The sequence below is a fragment of the Oratosquilla oratoria genome, chromosome 40 (genome assembly GCF_046742065.1).
Source record: "Oratosquilla oratoria isolate Oo_2021 chromosome 40, ASM4674206v1, whole genome shotgun sequence".
Classification (NCBI taxonomy): Eukaryota; Metazoa; Arthropoda; class Malacostraca; order Stomatopoda; family Squillidae; genus Oratosquilla; species Oratosquilla oratoria.
Window position 1 is genome coordinate 26,737,921 of NC_134816.1, and position 11,739 is coordinate 26,749,659.

The window sequence follows — 11,739 nt, forward strand, 5'->3', positions numbered from 1 at the left end:
CTTCTCCAGCTTTTGCTGTTGAAAAAGTTCAGGGGATGTCCAGAATTGTCTACAATTAGCTAAGCATGAGTAGGTGCAATTGAATTAGCATACAGGTTAAGTAAGATTGATCAATGTCATGATATGAAGTTTCTCTAGTATTATTGGAAAATTTACAAAGAATTATAATTATTATTTTCAATTTGTAATTAATTTTTTTTTTAAATTATAATCGTAATATTAAATTCCATACTACCAAGTCTTCTGTAAGGGGCACCGTCCTAGCCAATAGAGGGAATTTGTGGTGCTCAACTGAATCCTCAATCATTATTATTTTGATTTATTTTACAGTGACCTGATTTTTCATTATACAGGGTTCTCAGATGGCCGTGGAATACTTACTCATCAATGGTTGTCGACCTAATGTGCAGGATACGGCAGGACAGACCCCACTTCACTTAGCAACTAAACGAGCTCACGTTGCACAGGTATGGAGAGCAGATGACACGTGAAGACACTGGTTTCTAGATACTCTTGAAGATGAAGATGCTTCATTTTTATCAGCATAGTTATCTATTGTGTGAACATAGAGAAGACTGAATGAAAGTGATTATGTCTGTGGCACTGTGTGGAGCAGACTTGAAATTGAAAGGAGGCAGAAAGGAAGAACCTAAACTTGTTTGAGATGACGAATTTAAGAATTATGGTGGAGGTTGTGAGGTTGGATAGATGGAGGGTCGGTATGGAAAGAGATGCAAATAAGATGGATCAAAATATTGGTATGTGTAAGTATATATGTATGTGTGTGTATTTACCTAATTGCAGGGGTATCTCATCCGGGAGGAGCCAAGATAAGAGGGAGGGAGAGGGGTGAATGGGAGTGGAATATGTGGGGATGGAATGGGTGGAGGTGGATTTTATGCCTTTGTATTTGGCTACCTCCCTTGTAAGGGGGAAAAAGCTGTTGGTATATGTATGTATTTACCTAATTGTAGTATACAGGAAAGAAGCAATGCTCTTTGGGTCCTGTCTCCAATTCTCCTAATTTTTTTTAACATAACTAGACTCAAATTTGTGTACAATTTTCAACTTAATCCATATCTTTGATTTCCAATAATCATATTTAGATTTGAACTCGTGTATTGTTTGAGCTTGGGCTATATCACCCCCTAAGCAATTGCACATATTTATACATCTGTGTGGAAAATGTATTTTTTCACATACTTTTGACATGTGTGTCTTAATTTACTCCCATGGCCTCTTAAAGCCCTCCCATCAGGAGATCTATCAGTGCAATCTATCCCCTTTAGTGACCTGGAAACTGTAATCATGTTGCCTCTTTCTTTTCAACCTTTCAATTGGTAGACCCAGCACCTTTAGTCTAGACTCGTATGGTTTATTTGCCAGGCTGGGGACCAGTTTGGTTGCTGCCCATTGTATTCTCTCAATCTTGCTTATATCCTTCACTCTGTGTGAAGACCATACTACTGATGCATATTCCAGTCTTGGATGTATCAGGGTTTCGATGAGTTTTTTCATCATTTCCTCATCTGTGTAATGGAAAGCCACTTTAATCTTCTGTCGTAGTCCATATGTCTCTCCTACAATCCTGCTGATATGTCTGTCAGGTGACAGGTTGTCTTTTATCAAGACTCCCAAGTCTTTCTTCTTGTTTGCTTTCGTAATATGTTCATTTCCTGAGAAATAGTTTTAGGATGGCCTTCTGCTGCTATTGCCCATTTCCAGTACTTTGTATTTTTTGGTATTGAACTTCATTTCCCATTCTTGGCTCCATGCAAAAAATAGTATCTAGATATTTTTGCAGTATTCTACTGTCCTCATTTTTCAGTTTTCCCATAATTTTTGCATCATCTGCAAACATGTTGGCATAGCTTGTTGTTCCTTTTATCATGTCATTAACATAGACAAGAAACATTTTTGGTGCAAGCACTGAACCTTGTGGAACTCCACTCTTTTCTGCTCTCCAGTTTGACATCTTTTCCTTTACTACTGTCTGCATGTATCTCTCCTTCGAAAAGTCTTTAACCCATTCTAATAGTTTGCCTCTCAGTCCTCCAACATGCTCCAATTTCCACGTAAGTCGATTGTGAGGTACTTTATCAAATGACTTCTCTAGGTCCAGGTACAGGCAGTCCACCCAACCCCTCTCTCTAGCATCACTCTCGAGTAAAAGCTTAAAAGGTTTGACAAACACGACCTTCCAGATCTGAAACCAAACTGTGCAAGTGTATATGTACATGTGTATGTATACATGTAAGTATATATGTACATGTATATATGTACATGCATCTTTGTACTGAAGATGTAATATACGAAAGCGCTCTGCTTCATTAGTTTCTTTTTCCAAGTGGTCTACTTTGCATAGGTGAACACACGTACCCGTGTTCTTATTAGCGTAAATGTACATAAGTGATATGATAGAAACAATAATGCTCTGTTTTATAGTGTATTGTTTGCATTTTCATTATTATTAGGTGTGTCTATTGCTGAAACATCGTGTTGACTCCAATCTGGAAGACCGACACGGGCGGAAGGCAGTGGACCTTGCAGTCGAGAGTAATGAACCTGATGTTGTTACAATGTGAGTTTAGAAATTAGTTCTTTGTTTAGATAGTGTTAATTATTAGTTATTTGTGAATGTAGATGTCATGTGTCTTGTGACACTGCTTCTGATCCAGGGCAGTGGACGAGATGCAGGGATGATGCATCATCCAGGAGGAGCCAAGATAAGAGGGAGGGAAAGGGATGGATGGGAGTGGAGTATGTGGGGATGGGAGTGGTTTTTATGCCTTTGTTTTTGGGCTACCTCCCTTGTAAGGGGGAAAAAGCCTTTTGTGTATATATGTATTTTGTCTTGTTAACATTTAGTTACTGCATCTACAGGTAAGGGGAGCAGTTAATGTTTATGTTAAGTATTAGAAATGTTTTAATAGTCTGTCCATTGCCCTGTTTTAATATACAATAAAAAGAAGAATAGCATTGTGTCATTTTATCGGGGAGTGTAACTTGACCTTTTCCAACATCTGCACCTCCTGTAGTAAGGTTGAAGCAGTCTGGCACCCACTAATACCTGATTACAAGGGCTATATTTGTCACATTACTACAAGGAGCAGAGTTTTCGAGCACCCTCTCAGATTTATTTCAGCACCCATGGTTAAGAAAACCTGTCAGTCAGTCCATCTGTCCTATGCTCCTAGTCTCTCTTGCTGAAGACCAGTGCATAATTCACTGAGGAAAGATGTACTGTGTTGTTGTCTGGTGATTGTTCATGTGGGGCATTAATGTATGAAGTATTCTGTGACCTCTGTGTGGTGTAGTTTCAGCATGGGCAGTTTGAATCTGTGGCCAGGGCTATTCTATATAGTGTTTCGTGTTATGTTGCATACAGTTTGACATTACTGACTGTAGTACTTAGCTTCCCTGTACTAAACGATTTTATGTAGTGAAAACTATTGGAAACTTCTCTTCATTACTTCAACCTGTGTTGGTTGCCCATGCATAAAATCTTTCATCCACTGTCAGCCAAGAGGCTCAATTTACCATTGAAAAACCTGAAGAAAAGTTTAGATTTATGTTTGCATTAACCAGTCGTACCTTAAAATATCTTGTTGCATTGTCCGTTGCCCCCAGTTCACGAAATATCTTCCCAAAGTGACTTGTAGTCCCACCCGAGGGCTGTTGCCAGTTTCCTGTAGGCTGTAGGTCTTCTGCAAGAGAGACCAAGGATGATGGATTGACTAATTATCCATTATTTTCTTCCTGTTTGTTTATATTTATTTAACCATTTTGGTGCAAAACGAATTATCTAGAGTTGGAAGAAAAATTTCTGCATGAGGGGATGGAGAGTGGGGGTTGCCAAATTAATGAAACAGCCTTTCAACACTGCTTCTGACCCAGGGCAGTGGACAGGATGCAGGGATGACCTGTCATCCAGGAGGTGCCAAGATAAGAGGGAGGGAAGGGGGTAGAGGGGAGTGGAGTGGAGTATGTAGGGGATGGAATGGGTGGGAGTGGTTTCTATGCCTTTGTCTTTTGGCTACCTCTCGTGTAAGGGGGAAAAGAGCCTTTGGTATATGTATTTATCTAGTTGTATTTATGTATGTTTATGTATGTATGTATATGTTCATTAATAAGCATATGCTTTAATAGAGATTTTTTTTCCCAGACTCCGTGTGGCCAGCTTGAGCGAACACATCCCAGACAGTGGAGAGGAGAGTATGCTAAATGCAGTCATCAGGGACATGGAAGCTAAGTTTGTTCATAGCTGTAACCATAAACGCAACAAAGATGCATAAAATCTTACATATTATCAGTGCAAATGAGATACATTAGAAGATCTGATCAAGGGGCAAATTTCTGAATGTGTACTCGAGAACCATACATTTCAATTGCAAAAAAATTGCATAGTAATTTATATACAACACATACTGGGGCCTCAGTCATCCTTATTCGAGGGTGACCTAGTCAATGTGTACTTCTGTCGACGTTTTGATAGAGAAAGATACGAAATGATAGGTCCCTCGTCTCTGTGATCTGCCAAGTTTCATCATCTTTAGTAACACATAGAGCACATTAGCAGTATTCTTTTCCGACATGACAGGGTGCCAAGGAATAATGAAGTAGAATCATGGGGTCATGAAGGAACAAGGATAACAGAAGAGTGGGATAGTAGGAATTTAAAGTGACTAAGGAATCCTCGTTAAGTGAAGATTAATCCTCGATCATAAAAAAATGTTCCATGACTCTGGTTCCTGTGGGTCTCAACAAAATATCTAAAGAAAAGTACTTGGGTCCTCCCATAGATCTATCTAGGAAGAAACATTGTTTTGTTGTCATACATACATGTAGGACTGTTTCTATTTCTGTGGTTGAGTGGAGAGTGGTTTTGTATGGATGATATTTTGATGTGGCCCCCATCTTCTTTATTTTCTGCATGAGGGGACAAGGAGGGAGGGTTATGGAAAACCCTCAGCATGTGAAGGAGTATTTTTCTTGAAAAGTTAGGCATCCATCATGAGTAATGTGCAACCAATCCCATTGCTTTGCGTAAGGAAGCCATATCCTTAGGAGGTGGGAGATTCCACAGGGACTGTAAGTGTTCTGGGTCAGGTTTAATCTCTCCATCTTTTACTGAATACCCGAGGAAGTTTATGGCTCTGACTTTGAAGTCGAACATGCTGCGGTTTAGAGTCTTCTCAGCCACCTTCAAGAACGTCGATAAATTCTGGTCACGCTCCTCTTCTGTTTCACTGCACACAGTTATGTTGTCCACGTAAGCGAATGTACCATTCACTTTTTCTTTACTAAGAATTTCATCAAGTGCACACTGCAAAGCTGCACTTAATAGATCGATCCCTCTAAAACTACTACATTCATACTTGTCTTCCTTTCCCTTGTATAGCGGGACTATACATGGGATACTTGTTTCCTATAGGTACACATTGAACAATCTCACTTTCCCTCTGCACTATTTCTATTCCAGCCTTTCTCAGATGTGGTGCATGTCATGCATCCAACGAAAGTGCCTTTCTGAAAAGGTTCGTAAACAATAGCCCAAGGACATAGAGCATCCTCACCACCACCACACACATTGTCATCTTTCACCAATGTGCAGTTGTTCTTGCACCTTTGTACCTGTTGACTTTTTGTCAATCTCTCAAGGTAGTTCATCATTTTCTTTTGCCTTTCGTCTCCCTCTCTCAGCTTCCTCTTCCTAAGACTCGGTCCTATTGTAATCAATGTTTTCCTTTCATTTCCAGATGATCCAAACGTTTGCCTCCCCCTTGACTAATTTGATTTCCTGCACCTTGTGTATTTCATATACATAGACTTAATTTAGGCATAATATGATTGTGGTGCTAAGGTTCAATGGAGGTTCATACTCGAGCATTGACCAAGGGAGCAACAGCTTGTATCATTTAGCTAACTTGGCCATAGCAAGAATTGGTCTTCCATCCACTCCCTGGGGTCAGGAGGAAGCTATGTGAAGAAGCGAGTAAAAATCGGATACATGGATTATGACTCTCTCACCTTGTGTAGTTTGCTGGCACCTGCAAAATAAAGTGGATAACCTCGTTAGAAAAAGCATTATTACCACTTTCGCTCCAGTCACCTCGTTTCTCCACCAGTTCTGCCATATCATTCAGCTGCACCCCTCATAGGTCACCACCATAGTCGGTCAGTATTCAGACTTGATCTGTCACCTGCATACATTTTTTGCATGTTTAATGTCCTGACCACAAACTTTTAATTACAATTTTATTCATGCCATCCACTTGTCTTTAATTTTTTCTATCCCTTGATGATCCCACTCCTAGCATTTATTCAGGCACTCTTCAAGGATAGCTACTTTAATCCATTGTCATAATATTTCATGCAGGTCTTCAACAAGAGAGACCAGGGACACTGGATTGATTGATTGCCCCATCCACTCAGGTTGACCTGTTCTTCTCTTTCTCCCAGTCTCATGTGTACCTCTCTGTTTGTGAGTCCTCTCTTTCCTTACTTTGACATATTTCGTTACTCCATGCATAGTAACTTGTGCTTAAAAGGAAGCATGGTTACTAAATCACATACAGATTCCAAACTCGAGTTTTAATGTTTGTAAGGGTAGTTGACCATATAGGCAGGATAGTTTGGCTGCACCAGATACCCAGTAACCCCCATCCTCTCAATTTCTTAGTATCTAGGAGAATGTTATATCCTGTCAAATGTATTGCATTTATAGACTTTTGGGAGGTTTGACAGTAAATATTTTTAAGGCATCCTCTTTACAGGGGAAGAAATGGTCGGAAAATAGTGTATATGGTTATTATTACATGCACACGTTAGAAAAAAGTATTCAGAGGTTATGTACTTAAATTTATGTTGTACAAGCTTGCTGACAGCTACTTTGATGGCTACTTCTACTTTATGTAGTCATCGCTGAAGTACTTGCCCATTGAAATGTATGGTATCTCATTTGTATGAGAATATGCATTTTATAGAGTGTAATCCCATTATTCTATGGGTGATGGTGGAGTCTGGAGAACAGATCTGCAGTCAGATCCCTGATCAGGGATTATTTTGAGTTGGTCCTAATGAAGGTTTATGATTCTGAACATTAGGTAATTCCTACTGAGAAGAGCATGTATACTTTTAGACTTTATTTTTTAATTTATTTGCTGACGGATGATCTATTGTTTCGTGAAGAAATCTGATCAGTATAAAAGTCTTAGGCTAGTCTTTTCCCAATATAAAAATTTGCTGTCTTTCATATAGTTTGTGTAGTGCCTTTATCATACCCAACCGATCTTATGCTGCACATTCGCTGCAATTAAGTAAATACATCTAGGGAAATACATCTGTGTCGTGTGCAACACTTAAGTTGCACTTCATTGTATTGAAATTATTTTTACAAGGGATAGGTTAACTTGGGATTATTTGGAGGCAATGGAAGCAACAAGGAAATGTCAATTGCTATTTTTGTGCTAATGTGCTGAAAGATTGTTCAGCGGAAGAAGGGCGAGCTCGTTCAGAACTTTCCACTGAAATCAGGGTTTCCTGTTAGGTCTTGGAAAAAGCGGACAAAATTCTTAATTTACCTGCAATATATGGAGTGTACATATGACACCAAACCCTGATCTGATGCTAATGCAGCAGTAAACCATTTTATGATTACACAAGCATTTATATGCTCATTTATTTTGGTTTAAAGTTGCCCATGGGTTTGGTAGATGCAGATGGGGTTTGTAGAAAAGGAGAACTTTGACTACATTGCACAAAGAAGCATTTCCATGTGCTATCAAGTGATATTCTTTGTAAAAGCTGCCTTCTGATTTAGACCAAAGATGAATCGTGACCCCGTATGTCAAATTGAGGCTGTATCACCTCCAATCAAAACACAACAGGTGATTCCTGACTGTTCCTCGTATGTTACTGGACATCGATCTGTAAGAGCTTCCACGTGACTCAAAAGGGTAGGGGGTGGGACTGGTTTGGATATATCTTGTAATACTGAGTGAGCTTGACAGTATTGTTTGTTGTGGACGAAAAATGTTGCTGTAATACTATGATATGAAGTATCAACTACAATGGTAAGTCATTTTTAAGATTATCATACTTTATCACATATAAATTTGAATTATTAGATACCCATAATGCTCATGAAACTTTTTTTGTAATTTTTATATGCTAGATTCTCCTTTATACTTTATATCTCTTTATAGTGGAAAGATATATTTAAGTATGGACAGGGATGCTAGAATATATTGATAATATTTGTCTATAAATGATGTTACTCTCCAGGTGGAAGATCTGTTTTAGCATACTCTGCTTTCATTTTTGTAGTCAATATTTACTGTATAGCTATTAGCAAAGCCACAAAGAAGTGGAAATATGGTTATTCATGTACAGTATAGATGCTGTCTTCAGTATTGTATAGTTATGGTGAGGTGAGGCTTCTGTAGAAAATACACATAGAGTTCTTATGATATACTGTGTAGTGTTTTGCTCTCACATGCAAGTCATCTTTGCTGAGTCAGAGATGTACGGTGTGAGGATGTAAGGTTACACATCCACGTAATCTGTGCCTTTTTTTGCTCTTGGCTGTTTTACTGTTTGTTCTGTGTGGAACTTAGTTCCTCTAGAGTCTAGAGTTTTATTTATTTTATCATGTGAAGTTGTAGGTGCCAGTAGATGGAGTTGAAGTAGTTTTACCTGCTTGGCTGGTACAAGCTCTTCACAATCAATGTTGCTTATTCATATATTTTGTGCATTTGGTACTCAAGGGAAAAGTTTAAATGGTTATTTTGTTTTCTCGGTAGAAAGGGAGCAACTAAACTAATACTGGAACGAGTTATTGTACAGAAAGTTTCCTTGATATTAATTGATATATAGTTACTGTAGACCTTTTCTTGTATATTGATTAATGACAGACTAGTTGCTTCAGTAGTGCTAGTGTTTCATTGTTTCTTTGAAGACAAGTTAGTTTTACTCATTTTTTCCCCCAAGCTTAATCAGTCACTCATTATGATACAAAGTTTGGAGCTTATTCTTTGTAAAGGTTTGTATTTAATTAAACTTATATGTGATGTACAAGATAGAAGATGTTTATGTAAGGTCATGTTTCTTTTTTTTCGTTGATCATGCTTAGCTCTTGGGGGTCACTACAGGGATCTACAAGATGGACATCAGGGAGTTGTCGAATTCTTACCATCATTTAGAAGTACAACCCATAGAGGCTGACATCACTGCAGGGGACCAATGATGGGTACCTGTACGTACAGGGTCTGACATTTAGTCTCCAGACAGGAAGATATGTCAACTTCATTCATATATCTTCTACCATTTCATATCCAGAGAGCTGACAACCAATGACCCTCCCACTACTTCCAGCCAGTGACGTAGCAACAATCCCACATTGATACAATACAGACTGAGGACCAATGCCAGCCACTCTAAGGCTGCAGGTTTCTGGTTGATGAAGCTTAAGGCAACAATTAGTTAACATCTGTAGATATATGCAGAACAAAGTTAGCTGTGAAATATGTATTGGTTTCCATGGCTTAAAAACCAGGAACAAAAACAGTTCTCTCTTGAATTTTGCAAAGGCCATGAGGTTGAGGATTGTTGGTTCCTTGGTTGAGATAACAAAAAACACCCAAATGGACTTTGTACAGCAATTCTGGAAGTGTTAAAGGAGATCAATGACACACTTGTTTGCACTAATTGGAGGATCATACAGAACTGCAGGATTTACCAGAGGGCTGATTACTTAGGGACTGATCCTAGACTTGTGGTTACTGCACTCAGACTGCATATAAAGTTCAGGAGAATCCTGAGATGAAATTCACATGGATTTCATCAGGAGAAGTTTAGGTGATGATGCGTGTAACCAGGAGTATATTGTAGCCATCTCTAATAAATTTGAAATGATTGGGACCATTGAAGACTGAGAAACTATAGGATGCCTGCAAACATGAAAATCTTCTGAAAGCCAGCAAGGAGTGCATTTAAAGTGGAGGAGTGGTGTGGTGTCTTGCGAGACACTGAAGAATATAGAAATGAACTTTGCTGCCAGATTGGCTTGGGATCTGGATATATACAGGAGTAAAACAGAAGACTAGTGATATCATGAGGATGGACAGGGAGAGGTATGTCAGAGGAGTCACTGAAGATGTCCAGGGCCATTTCAATCCAAATGACCTTAGTAGAGAGGCCAAACACAGAGTTTGGCCTCTCACCTATAGTGCTGTTGCAGTTGTTGCTGCTTTTACTCAAATGACCTTAGACTTGCTTATCAAGCCCTAAAGATACTCTCATCATATCTGCTAAAGTTTCAGAAGCCTGATCTATGGTTTACAACCGGCAAGCCAACAAGTGATTGGACCTTAGCTCGTGTTCTTGTGGAGCATGGACATGAGTTTCATCAGGGGTTGCTTGCATCCTATGTTGATTTCAAGAAGACTTTTGACTGCACATGATTGGGTGCTCTGGGATCTTTTGCAGATCCTTGGGCATCTTGCAAGGATTACTGATCTGGATTTTACTCTGGGACAGAGTACTTCTTTTCTGATAATTCAGGAGTGGAACAAGGTTGCATCCTCATTCTTGACACTTTTCAATGTGTACTTGAAGAGTTCTCAATCATAGTCATTGTGTAGCATCCATTAGGAACACTACAGTCTCTGACCTTGTCGTGGCTGATGATGCCTTACTTCTTGTGGAGTCGGTTGAGGTCATGGTTTTCTCCCTTGCATCACTGCATAAGGAAGTGAGATTGCATGGACTCAATATTGTGGACCAGGACCGACATCCAGGCTCTTATTTACTGAATTTATGAAATAGTTCAGATCATATATACATTTGGAGAGAAATGTTGATTTCTTGGAAAGCTTCAAATACCTCATTACTCTACAAAAAAAAAAAAAGCCTAGATAGAAAGTATGTCTAAAGGCAGTTGTGGAAAGTGAACTTTTAACACCGAACTACAAAAGACCAGAGGTAGGCAAAAATACGAAGAGATTGTCAATGACTTGTTCAATGGGAAGTAGAACATTTACGAAAATGGAAGAAGAGAAAGATCTGATATTAAGGATCATGAATAATTGGTTACTTAACTAGCACATAATGAATGTGGGCAAAACATACAGGCTGTTGATGAACATAAGGGTTTGTTTTCATAACTTGGATGGAAAACTATTGAAAAATAGTATTGAAAATGTAAAGTGCAGCAGCGATGTCCCTATACAAAATGAAAATATAAACGAGATTGAGAGAATACAAAGGACAGCAGTCAAATTGATTTCCAGTGTGTGTTAGGACACAAACTGTGTAAGGCAAGATTGGGTCTACCTCATAAAAAGAAAGAAAAGGAAATGATGACACGATTGTGGTGGTCATATTCAGTTATAGGAATGGATCAAATTGACTGGAAATCTCTTAGCTTGGGATGAGGGAGCATCATTAAGTCGGAGAAAAAAAGAAAAGTGACTGCACGCCTGAAGGATGTGTATAGAAACTCGTTTTACCGTACTGGTGTGTCAATTTATAGATTAACCTTGAAGAGGGGAATAATCTAAATCTGCAAATAAATCGAAGACTAAGTTTGATCAGCGGAGAAAAAGAAACATGGACAGTTATAGCTCCTTTCTTGTACATTACAGTTAAGCGAATACATAAACACAGATCTCAAAACTTAACATTTTAATAGACTACCAAATTCTATATTTCACAAGACCCCCCAGAAATCAATCCAAC

General features: G+C 38.8%; 1 protein-coding gene across 2 annotated transcripts in view; it reads left to right on the plus strand.

Moving 5' to 3' along the window:
- The window catches only part of CenB1A (Centaurin beta 1A), a 48,563-nt gene extending 37,095 nt beyond the window's left edge, over positions 1 to 11,468 (plus strand). For both annotated transcript variants that reach the window (XM_076177407.1, XM_076177408.1), the window contains 3 exons: positions 354 to 467; positions 2,475 to 2,581; positions 4,166 to 11,468. In XM_076177407.1, the coding sequence (XP_076033522.1) occupies positions 354 to 467; positions 2,475 to 2,581; positions 4,166 to 4,295 (351 nt within the window). In that variant the 3' untranslated portion in view covers positions 4,296 to 11,468. The remainder of the gene's footprint in view (positions 1 to 353; positions 468 to 2,474; positions 2,582 to 4,165) is intronic.
- The last annotated feature ends 271 nt before the right edge of the window (positions 11,469 to 11,739 follow it).